Genomic DNA, 15,226 nt, shown 5'->3' with positions numbered 1-15,226 from the left:
TTTGTGTATGTTCACAGAACCTTTTTGTGATGGAGGAAACATTGCAGTATTTCAACAAACCAAAAGGTTTCTGTGCATGCATGAACCTCGCCGACTTACACGAACTGCTTATCAGCCAAAGCTGCATTATAACAAAGTCAAAGTCCCTCTAGAAGCAAGCTATCGCGAAACACCACTAGGCACATATTTGGGGAGTTATTTTGAAGCATTAGCTAAATTAACTTTAATTTGATTGTTTACTTAGACATGGAAATGGCATGTATGGAATCACAGGTCATATCAGATGAAAACTGTTTAAAGTGTTTGCTGGCTTGGCCGCAAAAACAACCCTCCTGGCTGTTTGGGGGATTTCCCCATCAATTTAAAATAGGAATTCTTTGAGTTCTGTGTTTATACCAGGAGACATGAAGTCAAAATGATCTCCTAATAGCAAAGAATTTCACTGTAGCTCTTCTTGAGGCGGTCGAGTCCTCAACATTTTCTGAATAACAAATGCAAATGCAACTTTTTTTTAGATTCTAACATTTTATAAAAAAATGGATATCCTGTTATATCTCTGCTTTTCCACATATTACTACATAGTGTAAATAAAAAAAAATATAAATATATAAATATAAAACACTTAACACACTTAAAATAAATGTATTGAGTGGGTTAACTTTTGGAGGCTTTGTTTTTTTTAGTTTTTTTGGACTGACGATGATGTGAAAGTGTCAAAGTGTATAATTAGAATGTATCAGAGTGCCACAGAAAGCATTATCAGTGGTCAGACAAAGCAATGGCAATGGGGAGGGGTGAAATCATAAAGGTATGCGATCCCAGTTGTAATGATTTTTGTGATTGATTCATTTGTGACTCATAGGACTCAGTTATGAACATGGGTGTCTGTGTCTCATTTTGCACCACACAGACTAAGAGATTTCATGCTAAGACTGGGTCAGCAGCATTTTCTAAAGTCCACTTTAAAATTCCTAAAGTTCAGGAGCAGTGTAAACTCGAGGCATACACGATATCTCTAACAGTCTTTACAAAAACAGAGGAGAACACAGGCTGGAAAAAGAAACATAATTTAATCTGTTTTGTCACCAAGCTCCAGAAGCCCAAATTTGCTCATACTGGACCTCACCCTATCCATGGATTTCACTTCTTGGCCCACCTAAGATGAGTTTGACATCATTTCACAGAAGTGAATGAATCTGATCAAAACAGAAAAACATATGTGATCTGGGCTCTCTGCCTCTGACTGACACTAATAAAACCGTATAATTGGTCCAGTGAGGTTGCGTTCATCTAGCTTTTCAAGAGAATTCAGAAAAGGAGACTTTATCAAAACCCTGAATGCCATTCGGTCACATGCATGCAATTTGGTGGGCGCCAGGACTAATAAATGCTAAACTGATTGATAAACTGACCTGAACTGATGGAAGATAATAACACTCTCAGCGCAAACTGCATTGATCACATTAAATTCTGCATGTCATCTGGCTTTCGCTCGCAGGACAGCGATCTAAACTGCTAACAAAAGCCTCTATATAACCTCGAAATAGACACAACGTACACTGTGCCCATTTGTTTCTATCACACACCACCAAGGGCAAAGAAAGAGCACTTTCTCTGCATACAGTTGCCTTTTTTTCTGTGCAAAAGAGTATATGTGTGTGTGTGTGTGTGTTCATGGGAGGTTTAGGGCAGAGTTCAGGGAAAACCTAAATACCCTGTGTAGACCTTCTAACCCTCAGGGAGAATCTGTGATTCACAAAATCTTTCTTTCTCTCTCTCTCTCTCTCTCTCTCTCACAAACACACACACACACACACACACACACACACACACACACACACACACACCTTAAAACACAGACTTTACCAGGTCTGACCTTGACCAGACCTGCCAATGGGATCACCAACACACAAACACAAGGAAACATGGGAAACAGGAAACAGGAAGTGGGCCTTGTCCAAGCATGTGTGCAAAAGCTCCGTTGTATGAAAACTCATAATGTGTGTAAAGACAGACGTGCGTCGCGTCTAATGCCTAATAATGGAAATTGCTTTAATGGCTAAGGCCGTCTACAATTTATGGCAACCCCCGTGTGTGTGTTGGGCAGCATTTAGCTGAGGTTTGTGGGAGGGAGGCTGTGGCGGGATCTCTGATTTCAAACAGCCGCTGGTGCTCTGGGACCAGGGCATGTCAAAAGGGCCCGTCCCCGATGAGCCATATTAGGGCCCTGATCCCCAATCAATCAGCACCATGCTAAAAAGAATCCCAAACAAGACGGCAATTAAGCCCCGTCGAGGACTTAACTAAACACGTGAGAGAGATAGGGTTTGTAAGAGTAACTCTGTGGGCACTTCTTTGACTCGGTTTGTGAGTGTGCATTTTTGCACGCCTACTTGTGGGGAAAAAGGCCCCAATCTATGCAAAGTACAGGGGTTCAAAATGTCCCTGTAGAACAACCTTTGTTTTTCAAAGTGGAACAGTAAACACACTCATATTTGAACACTAAGCATCAGAGCGCCTACTGATTATGTTTTGACGACTAGACTAGAAGCTGAGCCTGATATGCAAATGCAGGTAAAAAGGAGACCTTTAATATGCTATAACTTGCTTTTTCAGCTGTCTGACATGTTGATGTGACTGTTAAACATTTAACTAGAATGCCCATTTTTGAAAATTTCACCAGTGAATTATCAGAAAACACATAACCATTATCTGGACCAGTGTTTGCTCCTGTTATTCTTTGTTAGGGATTCTGGTCCCTGTGCCTTATGTATTACACCCCTGCTCTATGTCATAGACACTAAACTGAATGAGTTTTCTTACAGAAACTATGATAGGGTTCACGATTTTAATGGTCAAAGTTTGTGAGAAATAAAAGCAGTTTTTAAGAGACCTAAAAGTGTGTTTGTTGCCCTGAGAAATTAACACGCCCATCCCCTGTATTTATAAAGCGTGGGAGCACAAATACTGGATAAAAGGACACAATTTTTTTTTAAAAAGAGCTTAAAAGTTTAAGCTACTCCTTAAAGGCCTGTAATTCGGAAAAATTAAGCTAAACTAAATTTACTGGGGTCAGGCTAGAGGATTTGATTGGCTTTCATGGAATGACCCAAGCATGGACAGAATACCTTTTTATACGTTTTGCCAAGAAAGTTTCCTCGCTTCATGTCCCACATTTGGCAGATAAACATAAAGCAATATGAGGACTGTCCACCAGCTACTGCTCTTACCCCAATTAAACTGCAAGCAGGTTGAGAAAACTCACAGAGCCATTTGCTGGCAAGTCTGAATGGCAAGAAAAAAGACTTTCAGTGTGACAGATGTGTTCCCCCTACTCCTAAAATTAAAACAGAGAGAAGAGCCCCATGTGTTAGTCTGAAGCGCTGGAGAAAATCAGCATGTGGTCAAGAAGAAATGCATCCAAAAATTGAGAGGGCCTGTCATCCCCTCAGTCTGAATGGGTGCGATGCTTGTGGTGTAGAGCAAATCATAATCAGTCCTGGCCAGCATCAGAGAACCGCAGCCGTGTTGACACTGGCACCGAGGTGCGAAGAAGTGAAACCAAAATCCAGGGTTTCTCAATACAGCACACAAGTTCACAGTCTCAATAAGAGCCTATTGTGACCAAAAACAGCACATGCACTATGCTGCGGGCTGAGGGGTTAATGGGCGAGCGGAGGAGAGGTTTTGAAATTGCGGGCCTGCATATCACTCTGAACAAACAGGACACTTTTTGTGCCTCGTTTCAGAGTTAGCATGCATTTGGGTTTTTTTAATATCAAATAAGGCAACCGGTTAGCCAAACATCATGTTCACCTTCTTCCTGAAGTTAAGAAATAACGTTTGTATGCTGAATGCGACTCGCCAGGGGTTGCTAGCATAAGGACGTAAATAAAGGAAGCAGCTACCCTGGCTTTGTCCAACACCACAGATTCACACTTTATATGTTGATTGTGTTATCTGTAAAACAGCTAAAGTGATTTAAAAAAACAAAACCCAGATTGTAGGGTCATAGGAGGTTATGTGTGGTGCTTTCTGGGAGTCCTGAAGGCAGTTGATGCATTTCAGTGTTTTCAATGGATTAAACAAACAGCTTGGATTTTGTTTACTTTGGACAGCAGCAGGCTGGCTCATTCCCTGTCCTCAGTTTTGATGCTAAGCTATGTTAACCAGCTGGTGCAGATTCACATTCAGCAGGCTGGTCTACTCATCATAAGGCACCTTAGTAGCTGTGCAATAACAAGAGAGACTTCTAAGGAAACTTGCCAATCTCATATGTGGAAAAATTTAATTACCCAGAGTTTCACTGGAAGGCAGCAGATAAAATGTGAATGCACCACATAAAATACTGCAGTCAGAGTAAAAAAAAAAAAGCTAGTAACCACAAAGACAATAGGTGAGCCTAAACTCAAAAGAAATGCTTACTGAGAAGATAACACACTACAGAAATGGCCCTATACTGATTAAACTATGTGACTGCGGTCTCTTGTTGCCTAAGAGCTGGAAGATCTTGAGAGGGAAATGCAAGATACAGCTGCGAGCTGAAAATCTGTAATAGATTCCCTAAATAATTATTTAATTTAAAAGCTTAATTGTGGTTTAATTTTGCATGCTTTGCTCATCGTTGCCAGATTAAAAACCCCTCGACGGCATCTCTTTATCCTCCCCTCCTGCTTGCAGAACACACCTAGAAGACAGTGCCGTACATCAAGTGTGCAATTACAAGCCGTATTAATAAATCGATGCCAATTACACAGATATTGCAAGCACAAACATTTCATAACAGCTGCTCTACATGAGGAAGAAAAGACGTTTCAGGGGCTCAATCAGTCTGTTTTGATTACTGCAGGCGCACGAGTCTCGTCAAGCTACAGCGTCAACTTTGTGTGGCATCTTCAAGTCATTACACGTTATGGAAACGACTTCCTCAAACTAATTTGTCAATCAGCCCCGGCACCGTGCAGGGTGGGACACACACACGCCACGGTCCCGTCTATACAAAGTCAAATTGCTCCTGGATTTTTTTTTTTTTTTTTAACCCTTTGATGCTTTGAGTGTACAACAGGATTGCCAGCAGGCTAAAAGGCGGAGCACGCCTCCGGGCGGTTGTCTCCTCAGCTCCAAGGTCAATTTAATCTAGTGTGTTGACAGCTGGCTAATTACAGAGCCTTATACAGTGTGTTGGCTGGTTTCTTGCCACACAGCCACATGCACACTGAGATACCGAGGACGTATGTATACACACACACACGCACACACATACAGGAAAAGTTAAGACTGAATGTGTGTTTACACTATATTACAGTTAAACACACCTGATTGGAGCAATCACTCCAAGTCATCAAGTTACATGTAAACGAGAAATCGACTGGCAAAATAATCGCAAGCTTACAAAAAGTAAATAAAGATATTACACACACACACACACACACACACACACACACACATATATATATATACATATACACACTCACTACAACACAAAATATTGATACAATAAAGACTTTCAGCTCTTGATGGACACTAATGATGAGTAAACCAGCACAGCGCGTCCTTCATCGAGCGCGTTCAACCGTTCACTTCCTAAAAAGGGGGATACGTCGAAGCGAGTGAAAGGAAGACTGAGTGTAAGCAATGAGCAGAAAGGTTAGAGCTCTGACCCCCCCCAAAAAAAGGAGCCAGAGAAAACAGAGTCGAGAGAATCTGTTCTCTGTTAAACCTGTCTCTCTTTTATTCTTCGGTACAGAGTGGACTGAGGAGAAAGGAGGCACAGGAGAGGGAAAGGAGGAAAAAAGAAAACAGCCATTTTTGTGATTTTTTTAAACATTTTTTTTTTTTTTTTTTTTACCAGCGCCGAGAGAAAAGCAGCGGGGGAAAGTTTTGAGAAATTTAAACAGCCTCGACAGCCGGGGTGCGGTGTTATTAATCTTTTCAAACAGCGAGAAAACCCCTGTATTATAAACACAGACAGAGACTTGGGGATCGGCGGCTGTGTTACGTAAAGTGTGTTTATTGCTTCTGTCAGATTAAAAACGTGTATATCCAGTAAGTCAACATCTTTTTTTTGGGGGGGGGGAAACATATATAAGCTGCTGTTTCTGAAAATCTGAAAAGGAATTAGGAAATAACCAATCTGTAGGAAGAGAGAAAAAACATCCCAGCAGACACAAAACATCGCCAGCATTTAACTTATGTTAGTTGTGTTTCTTGTCACCTAGTAAATGTATGATCAATATTATTTTAGCTCTGCTTTTGGTCTCCACCACTATTGAGGAAAATATCTGGTCTGCTAGTTGCTAATCACACCTGTGTGCCTTTCACTTCCATGCAGAAACTGTACTGTGGGTTTTGGGTCAAAGCTCTGCAGAACTAAAAGGAAATGTAGAGTTGGGCGATACCTCTGTGGGTTTGGCACCAACACAAAAATCTTTCAGGTTTTATATGTTACAGCTGCTTTAACCGTATGAATGATGCAAACTTCCAAGTCATGCATTCAGTGCCTCCCTTTAGTGTTTTAACATTATAATTCAAGTAAAAAAAGGCATTTAAAGATCAGGTTCAGCCTAATGTGAGTCTCGTTCAAATGCAGACAGAAAAAGAGAGTAAATAACTGCATCTTCCGCTTTTTTAGGTTGCTTTATCGCAGCGTGGGGACTCTAGATGCTAGCTTTTGTTGGGAGTATTTAACTGCCTCTGTAGCTTACATCTGAATGTCACACCGGCTCACGCAGCTAATCACACCTGAGCGCCCCCGACCCCGACTGGACTCCGGCATCAAAGAAAAACATGCAACTCCCAAATGTTAATGGTGCCATCATCCTCCTACTCTGCTAACAGTGTTTGTCTTTCACTCCCTTCACCCCACTCTCCGTGCACAGGCAGAAAAAAAAGGGAATGAATAAAGTTGGGGCGCTCTAATTTTGGCAGGCGAGACTTTTCCCCCCTCTCCCTGTGTTTGTGCAGGCTCTGTGAAAACATCTCCAAGGTGGAGAGAAGATGGAGGAGAATGTCAAGCAGGAGCACTGACACACTAATCTGCTTCTTAATTATGCTAACTGCTGATATAATAATGGACTGTGGACTGAATCAGTGCTTTAGATTTGATGTGAGTCAAAAGTAAGTCACAGCAATTAGGCGTTGAAGCTTAACTTGGACAGATGACAGGATGGACCTGAAGGCATATTTTCAGATATTAGAGGAAAATACACCATGCATGGCTGTAAATATAAAGCTACAATGTTTGTACAAGTGAAAGCAAAAGCTGGAAACACAGAGATACGAAGCCTCAAAAGTAACACTTTCAGCTTATCACTATAAAACAAAAATACAGTTCATATTGTTGTGTTGCGATTTTATTGTTGGACAATAGTGAAGGATTTCTGGTCTGCACTCGGACAAGTTAGGCCCACACTTGTCTGTTGCAACCACATGAGTTACCCCCTGGTGGCCATCTACACTGGCTGCAATGGCTGCATTGGCTGCAAGCTACGTTGATGTTTTACATCTAATTTTTAAAACTTAGAGCAGTGGCGCTTGCTTGCTTCGCTGGTGTTTGAAAACGCAACTGATTCGTGCAATATATCCATCACATAAGACAAAATAACATTACAGGCACTACCGATGAACACTAATTTACAGATAAGTTAATATTAAAAATACACTGTGGTGGGGTGTGGTATGTGGCTCAGCTGTAGGGGAGGGGTGGCGTCAGGGGAAGGCTGACCGACACAGCTGATTTTCATCGTATAATCATGCCTTCCCTACTTGCGTGGGATGGCGGGACCTGACAGGAGAGCTGTGTGTACTACACTGGAGAGAGGCGGCTGTAAAGCTGCCTAACCGGAGTGGCTGCAAAGCAGTGTGCCGTGGATCCTTGACATCATGTACATGTAACTCATCTCATCCAACTCTTAGCAAAAGTATCCCAAAATGACAACATTTGCGATTAAGAGGGTTGCAATACTGGTATAATGTTTCGGCTGAAAATTAAAAAAATTTCAGGTTTCCACTGCTCAATACCTGGAACAACAGAAACAGAAAGAGTAAGTAAACAGACATGCCACACATCTATATTTAATTATTGACTATCTGTTGGTGCTTCTCATTTTTAGCTGTTGGCATCTGGAAAGACAGAAGCCCTGAAATATCTTCATTTCACCAAACCTTTAACATTCCAAAATGCCATGCTTTAAACTTTAAAATGTCTCTTTCCCTCTCTCAATCATCTACGTGTCTTTTTCCCCCCCTAATTTCAGACCTGCTTTACTGCACTTCCTTCCTCTGGTCTCAGGCAGCTCCATTCAACACAAACTGCTTGGATTGTGAGCTGAAACCTCGAGGCTGTCCGCACTAAAAACCAAACCCTCGGGACACACACTGTAATCCTTTGCACACCACAGAGTGTATACTTTTTAGTTCAGCTCAGAGGGGATGGAAATCTCAGCCCAGGCTGAAGCAAAGACAGCACAGAGGACCTGAAGTTTGCGTTCAGGTTCAACAAGGTGGGTGGCGAGAAATTTTCCCCAAAATTTATGAGCAATACTTGCAGATAATTCTTCCCTAGAACACCGATGTCACTTTTAGCTTCTTGGGAGCAGGAGGTGAAAGAAAAAAAACAAAACAGTGCAGGGTAAATGAATACAATTCACACAAACTGACAAGCTCCTAAACCAGATGTCTTTCAGAAAACTCTAAAGGAGCAGACGTTTTGATTGTTGAACAGCTGTGGTATGAGGTAAGTGGCCAAAGGTCACCAAGTGTCATCATTAGGGGAACTTGTCTTCTTGATGGCTGCCACCCTAACTTTACAGCTAATAAGCTGGCCGTGACACTAATGATGAGCAGCAGCCCACCACCACCGCACCTCCACTGCTGTCAAAGGAGGCACCTGTAATGACTGTAATGACTCGAGCTCGTGCTGCTTCCGCTTCACTGCAACCCTTTCCTTTAAAAGTCGACAGAAAAGAAAACAAGACGAGGAGAAGGTAATTTCTTCCACACCCATGGCGTACAATGTGTCTAGTTTGTTAAAGGGCTATCTCGATGAGCTTTTCAAGCCTCAGGCTGATCAGTGTTCTGCTGGATCAAAGTTTTCTTTGTGTCAACTTATACATAACTCTGGATGGAAACTAGGGGATTTTATCACTAGTATAAAGTCTTTGAAAGCAGTTTATAAACGTTAACAAACATTACCATAAAATGATGTGTGACTATGATGCACGAGCAGAAACCTCATGGTTTAAAATGACGCTTTTACAATGAAAATAAATCTTTTATAGATAGCACGTGGATGTATTTTAACTAGAATACTTGAAAATTGTGGTTTTGTGTGACAACTGGAATGTTTGGCAATGTCCCAGTTATAATAACATACACCTGTTCAAGTGCTAGTTTCAAACCAAGCATTCAAATGGGGAAGAACGGTAAATTGAACGTGGCATGATTGAAAGAGTTGATCGGCTGGTATTTTTGCACGTAACCATCTCTAGGGTTTACAGAGAATGGTCTGAAAATGACACACAAAAAAAGAAAATGCCTTGTTGACGTTAGAGGGCAGCGAAGAATGGGCTCATGGGAAGGCAGAAGTAACGAAAGATACTTTGTCATTGTGACTATAAGGTGACAATCAACCGACAACAAGGAATAAAAGTAGGTTTTAAAAAATAAAAAGAACTATTTAAACTAAACACTTGTTATACCCAAGATATGCAGAAGAACATCTCTGATCACACAACACAAACCTTGAAGGGCTACAGCAGCAGAAGACCTCCACTCCTGTCAGCTAAGAACAGAAATCAAATCAAATAAATACATAATTATAATAAAGGTCAATCAAATGGACCAATATGACAAGGCCATGATGATCCAATTGGTAAAGTAAAGCCGCTTGGCATCTTTCTTGGCCTTCAGACAACAATCTTTAGCCAAACGGGACACCAAACGTGACAGGCAACCCCCCCCCCCAAAAAAAAACCTCACCAAAACGGGACAACAGGAGATTGGAAAAATGTTCAAAGGTCTGATGAGTCTCAACTTCTACTACAACGCTCAGACTGCATGGTCAGAATTTTCTATCCTGCCTTGTATTAATGGTTCAAACTGCTGGTGGTGTTATGGTTTTTCTTGGCACAAATTAGGTACCTTAGTAATTAAGTGCTGTTTAAATATCTCAGCCTGCCTTAGTTTTCTTACTAACCATGTCCATCCCCTCATAGCATAGTTTTAGGAATGCCATGGAAACATTCCTCAGAGATTTTGGTCCATATTGACGTGATAGCATCGTATAATCGGCCATGCTTTGCTCATCAAGAATTAAAGCAGTTTTGGAAGTAAAAGAGAGTCTGATCAAATACTAGTAAGGTGTATCTAATGAAGTGGCTGGTGAGTGAATGTCAGTATGAAGCAGCAGGAGGCTAAAATCACTTCCTCCTACTTGAAATCTCATTCAGTTTTCCATTTCAGTTTATTTCCGGCGGCTGCACGACAGTACTGCGAAGCCAAAAGTCTCTTTGAAATTTCTCCTTTTTATTGATGTTTCCCTTGAGAAAGTGCATTGTGATTCTTTTGTGAACCAACTGCATCATCTGTGAAAGCTGTAATTTGGCTGCACAGGAAGACATCAAAAAAACATGTAAACAAAAAGAAACAGCAGAAACAGATGTTTTATGAGGGAGCGCGGCGCGTGTGCACGAGGCCGCGCATGAGGCCGCGCACGCGCTCATGCCAGCGTGTGACTGGATATAGTAAGTGTCTGACATGCGCTTTGTGCCAGCAGTTTTGATTCACAGGACGCCGCATGGAACATGGCAGCAAGCCTCGCCATAATGTCATTGGGGGAAATCATCCAGCTTCGTCTCCTTTGATCCTGCAAGAATCAAACGAACTGAAAAAGACTTCATAGATGTTTTATCCAATAACCGGGGAGACGTTCAAACAAAACGAAGGAAGCGTGCCAGACACAAAGAAAATTTTGATTTGGGCAGCGTTAGAGTGCCAAGAACATGAAAATGTTTTACGGAACGTATTTTTGATGCTGTCTTAAAGAATTTTGTAGAGCTTGGTTTTTATTTGCCACTTAAGGCCTCCTTTAATTTTATTTGCATGTTCATATTAGAGGATTGGCATTGTGGGTGCTTTTGCTGCTGGTATCGAATTAGGTGACTGTAAAGTATCATTTAACAAAAAACCACTTGCAAAATATGCAAGTCTTTTTAGACAGCATTATTTAAAGGAGAGTTCAAGTAATTGACTAAGGTCACCAGAAGACAGAATTCATTCACTCTTTATTAACTCGGTTGGATCTTTTCTGAACTCAGCTGTTTCTGTCAAATTTTAAGGCCCACTTACAGGGCAGAATGACTGGGTTTGCATCAGAAGTTAGTGAAGGTGGGCTCTGATTATGCAGCTACCTTTGGAAACTATTCTATTGGAGATTATGTATCGGAATTTCAGGAGCGGGAACGCCCCTCCAAACACGCTCCTTCCGGTTGTCATCTATATAGGTTCCCCCAGTTCTGCAAGCTGTTCATTCTCGTTTACCTGCCCCACCCTCCCTCCCTCCTTGTTTTCAGTTCTTTAACTTCTTCATTTCTATTTAGTGCATGGGGATCTGCCATTCCCGGGAGCCGTCGCCAGTCCCCTTCGAGGCCTTCCTCAAACCGCAGCTAAATTCATGTCAAAGCATTCACTTTTACCTACTAAAACGCTGTCAAACCTAAAATGAGGACGTGGGCCCAGCTAGTGAATAGTTGTCGAACACCATCGTTATTGATGTATATCCTGAGGTGTTCAAACTTGTCATTAAGGAACGTCTTCTTTCTAACTTAATTATAGACTCGAAATCAGATCAATGCTTTCAATGCATTTTTTTTTGTCAACACAAAAAAATAGCAGGTCCAATTTCATAAAACTGGTGAAGTGATGTACCGTGGGCATTCTGGTATGGATCTGGATCGTTTTTATTCACATTCCTCTAAAGCTGAATGAATGGCACAGGTTTCGCATTTGTTGACATTATGAGCCAAACCCGGTTTTCTGATTAAAGTTGTTCTGTGTGTAAGTAAAGTAACCCAATTTCTCCAATATGAGAATCAGTGTATTAGATGCTATATATAGAGACAAAGCACTGTGTGCGTCAGTGTCTGCTTTGGGCCCCAAACCGTGAACGTGTGTGTGTGTGTGTGTGTGTGTGTGTGTGACGGCCCGACAGTCCACATTCCAAACCGTGGACTGAAATATTCAAATATGGACCATGTGCGTGTCTACAGTTGGGTGGAAAAGCTTTCTAGAACAAGAGAGATGTGAGCTTTAAAGGCTCATATTAAATATTCATTTAGTTCCCCATGAGACCTGTACCAATAAAATGGAAAATTACAGACCAGGCCTTGTTATAAAGTGAGTGATTACTCAATGAATATGCTTTATAGGACGTCTTAGGGTAGCTCTTTGCAAACCAGCATTGAATTGCTGTAGATGGACATACAAATCATCGCTGTGTTTTCCACTTTCAAAACTGCATGTGCAGACTTTATAATAAAGTAGGAATGCTCCATACACTAATTTAGTTAAAATGATTATCAGAGTAAATATTAAACAAAATTACAGTGTTTATCATCTCTTTGGTTCATAAGACCTGCAAGTTGCATGTTTTAATAACCTAAACCGACGAGGTGCTTGTGACCCATGCACAAGCAGGTCTTTCTTTAGTTTTAAAGCTCCAGTAATATGTAAAATGGAATTCTCTCATAATCTGCAATTTGTGTTTGGGATCTGCTCACAAACTAACTCATCTGAAGCTGTCTCTTGTATTGTGGTAAGTACATTATGAATAGACTGACAGAGAGAAAAATGGTTAGAGGAAAAGCGACTTACGTGGGCTCTTTTGGCAGAGACGTAGGGAGCGGATCTGGATCTGGAAAAGAAGACAAGGGGAATTTTTTTACTACAGGATAAACAATATTGTTCCCAGATTTTTCTCTGTGCAAGCTGCCAGCTACAAGAAGAATCAGCTGAGATGAGTGCTGCTATGAGGAGCCAGATCTCTAGGAAAAGAAATAGAAATAGGTGGGGGGGGAAATGGATGGCAGTAAATTTTTAAAAGTTTGGCTGTTTTATCAGTTTTAGATGCACAGATGCTTAGATGCTACTGGTAACAAAGTCTTCTCACCAAACTTGACAAACAGCACACCCGTGGTGGAAACAGAGCCCTGGCTGTTGGTGGCCACACACTGGAAGTATCCCGTGTCAGTAGTGTCCAGGCTGCGGATGCGGAGGCGTGATCCAAACAGCGTGGACCTGTAGGAGACCCGCCGCGGCTCCTGTACCACAGGAGCGTCGTTTTTGAGCCAGCGCACAGTGGGTGGCGGGTTTCCGGAGACACGACACAAAAGCTCGGCCGTGTGGCCCACGGAGGTGGTTATGTTGTTCATGGGAGCATCAAGGCGGATGAAGTGAGGTCCTGGTAGGCAGTGTAGGTAGGATAAAAGAAAAGAATATGAGAGAGAGAAAGAAGAGACAGATGGTGATCATGTGGAGGTGAATAGAAGAAAAATGCCCTTTACATGCATTCTTTACAGATCATGAAATGTATGTGTGTATTTTTAACACATTAATTTAGTTTTCTTTGTTCTTTTTAAATGTACTTAAAGATGTTTGTAGTGCAGTAAAAACAAGTGCAAAGTGCAGGCTTTTGTTATTTGCCCTGTTGAAGCCAATTTACTATACCTGCTACACACACACATATATATATATATCTACATATATATATGTACGAACAATACCATGAATGAAGAAAATCAAGAAAATTGTACTACACAGCCCAAGAACGATGACATAAATCAAACAACACTTACTATACTACCTCAGAGCCAGATATTAAATAAAACATGCTGCTGTGTGAAAAAGAAATGCGGTAAAACAAACTCCGTGTTTTCAGACACACATATTCAGAGCCTGGTTTCACAAGTTATTTTGTGGTTGCCACTGTTGTGACACCTAATTTCTCTTTTCATCATGGCTGTATGATGCCAGAGGGTTTCCCCCTCAGATTTATGTGTATGAGCTCATGAGGCAATATCACCTGCGTTGCGGTCTTCGAAAAAAACGAAGAATCAAATTTAAAACGACTGGTTCCCAGTGTTTCGTGCCTGTTTTCAAACAGTCAAAACAAACAGCTCTTGATTACTGTTATGAATGAGAGGAATGATTACAGCAAGCAAAAAGTGCCTTGCCATCGAAACCAATTCACGAAGGGTAACGCTACTAGAACACACTGCAATACAAAGATGAACTAAATTGTGATTCAATCCAGAACTGTATTTTTCCCCTTAAGTTGGTCAGTAAAAAAAAAAACTATCTGGAGGGCCACCTAAGAGTTTAATGTGCAGGAAAAAACATTGGTCTTAATGTCATGAAAAACCTCTGGAAAGTTCTCTCAACCCCCAAAACCTGTGTTAGGTATGCAGAAATGCTCCTGGTTACACAAACTGGCCAAGACAAACAAATGAGGAGAAGCATATACAGGAGAATCTCAAATACCAGTCAAATGAAAAATGAATGTGTGTGAATAGAGAGGTTGATGGGTATAAATAGAGGCGCACACTTACTTGTGCGCGTACACCAGCACTCAGATTTTTACTACTGTATTCCATGCAAGATTAACTTCAAGGTTTTCCACGGAATGTTAACAGAAAAATGTTGAGCGGTCAGAAAATTAACCGTATCAACATCTACATCTATGGGGGCGAACATGCTCATTCATATTACAGCCTTGTTTGAATAAACTTTACTAGGGTTGGAGCGTGGGCCAGCTTTCTTTCACTATGAGCATCCCATGTTGTGGTGTGTGGAATGATTCATGCAGTGTCTGTACAAAAGTTGGAGGGGGCAGTCGGGCAGAAGAATGTGTAGTGTAACTTAGTAAAACGTGTATGATATAAGACGAAAGCTGCAATCAAGCAAAAGGTGTCCACCTACATATTGAGCTTCATCACGGACAGTCTTTGTTTAAGGCTTTTGGAAAAGAAGAGAGAAGTCATCGGAAAAAATGGATGCGTGTACTTTATGTTCTTTGAGTGTATGGTGTAAAAATATGGGAAAAAGAAAAAAACCTGAGCACATGGCCTCTATCTCTGTGCATGTGCTCGGCAGGTTGTAGAACACACACTCACAGCTTCTTCCATAAAGACCGACGGCTTAACACAGCACTGTGGTACTAACAAGTACCACC

The 15,226-nt window shown here is 41.3% G+C and overlaps 1 protein-coding gene and 1 long non-coding RNA gene across 5 annotated transcripts in view; one reads left to right on the top strand and one right to left on the bottom strand.

Annotated features, from left to right (window-relative positions):
• Window positions 1–15,226, bottom strand: part of ror1 (receptor tyrosine kinase-like orphan receptor 1) — a 134,432-nt gene that overhangs the window by 22,043 nt on the left and 97,163 nt on the right. Inside the window, exons 3-4 of the mRNA XM_005457086.4 lie at window positions 13,166–13,456; window positions 12,871–12,910 (exon numbers count right to left, since the gene is read on the bottom strand). Of these exons, the coding sequence (XP_005457143.2) occupies window positions 12,871–12,910; window positions 13,166–13,456 (331 nt within the window). The remainder of the gene's footprint in view (window positions 1–12,870; window positions 12,911–13,165; window positions 13,457–15,226) is intronic.
• LOC102078345 (uncharacterized) lies at window positions 5,432–13,210 on the top strand. Of its 4 annotated transcripts, XR_003214634.1 has the most exons (4): window positions 5,432–8,042; window positions 8,256–8,501; window positions 8,685–8,734; window positions 8,811–9,785. It is a non-coding gene; the product is annotated as an uncharacterized LOC102078345 (long non-coding RNA). The 4 variants fall into 4 exon arrangements; XR_266787.4 differs by adding an exon at window positions 13,117–13,210 and having other exon boundaries at window positions 8,256–8,984; XR_003214635.1 differs by adding an exon at window positions 12,888–13,062 and having other exon boundaries at window positions 8,256–8,984.

Source organism: Oreochromis niloticus, linkage group LG17, assembly GCF_001858045.2.
Source record: "Oreochromis niloticus isolate F11D_XX linkage group LG17, O_niloticus_UMD_NMBU, whole genome shotgun sequence".
Lineage (NCBI taxonomy): Eukaryota > Metazoa > Chordata > Actinopteri > Cichliformes > Cichlidae > Oreochromis > Oreochromis niloticus.
Note: the sequence above shows the minus strand (reverse complement) of the source record. Positions and strands in the feature narration are given on the sequence as shown.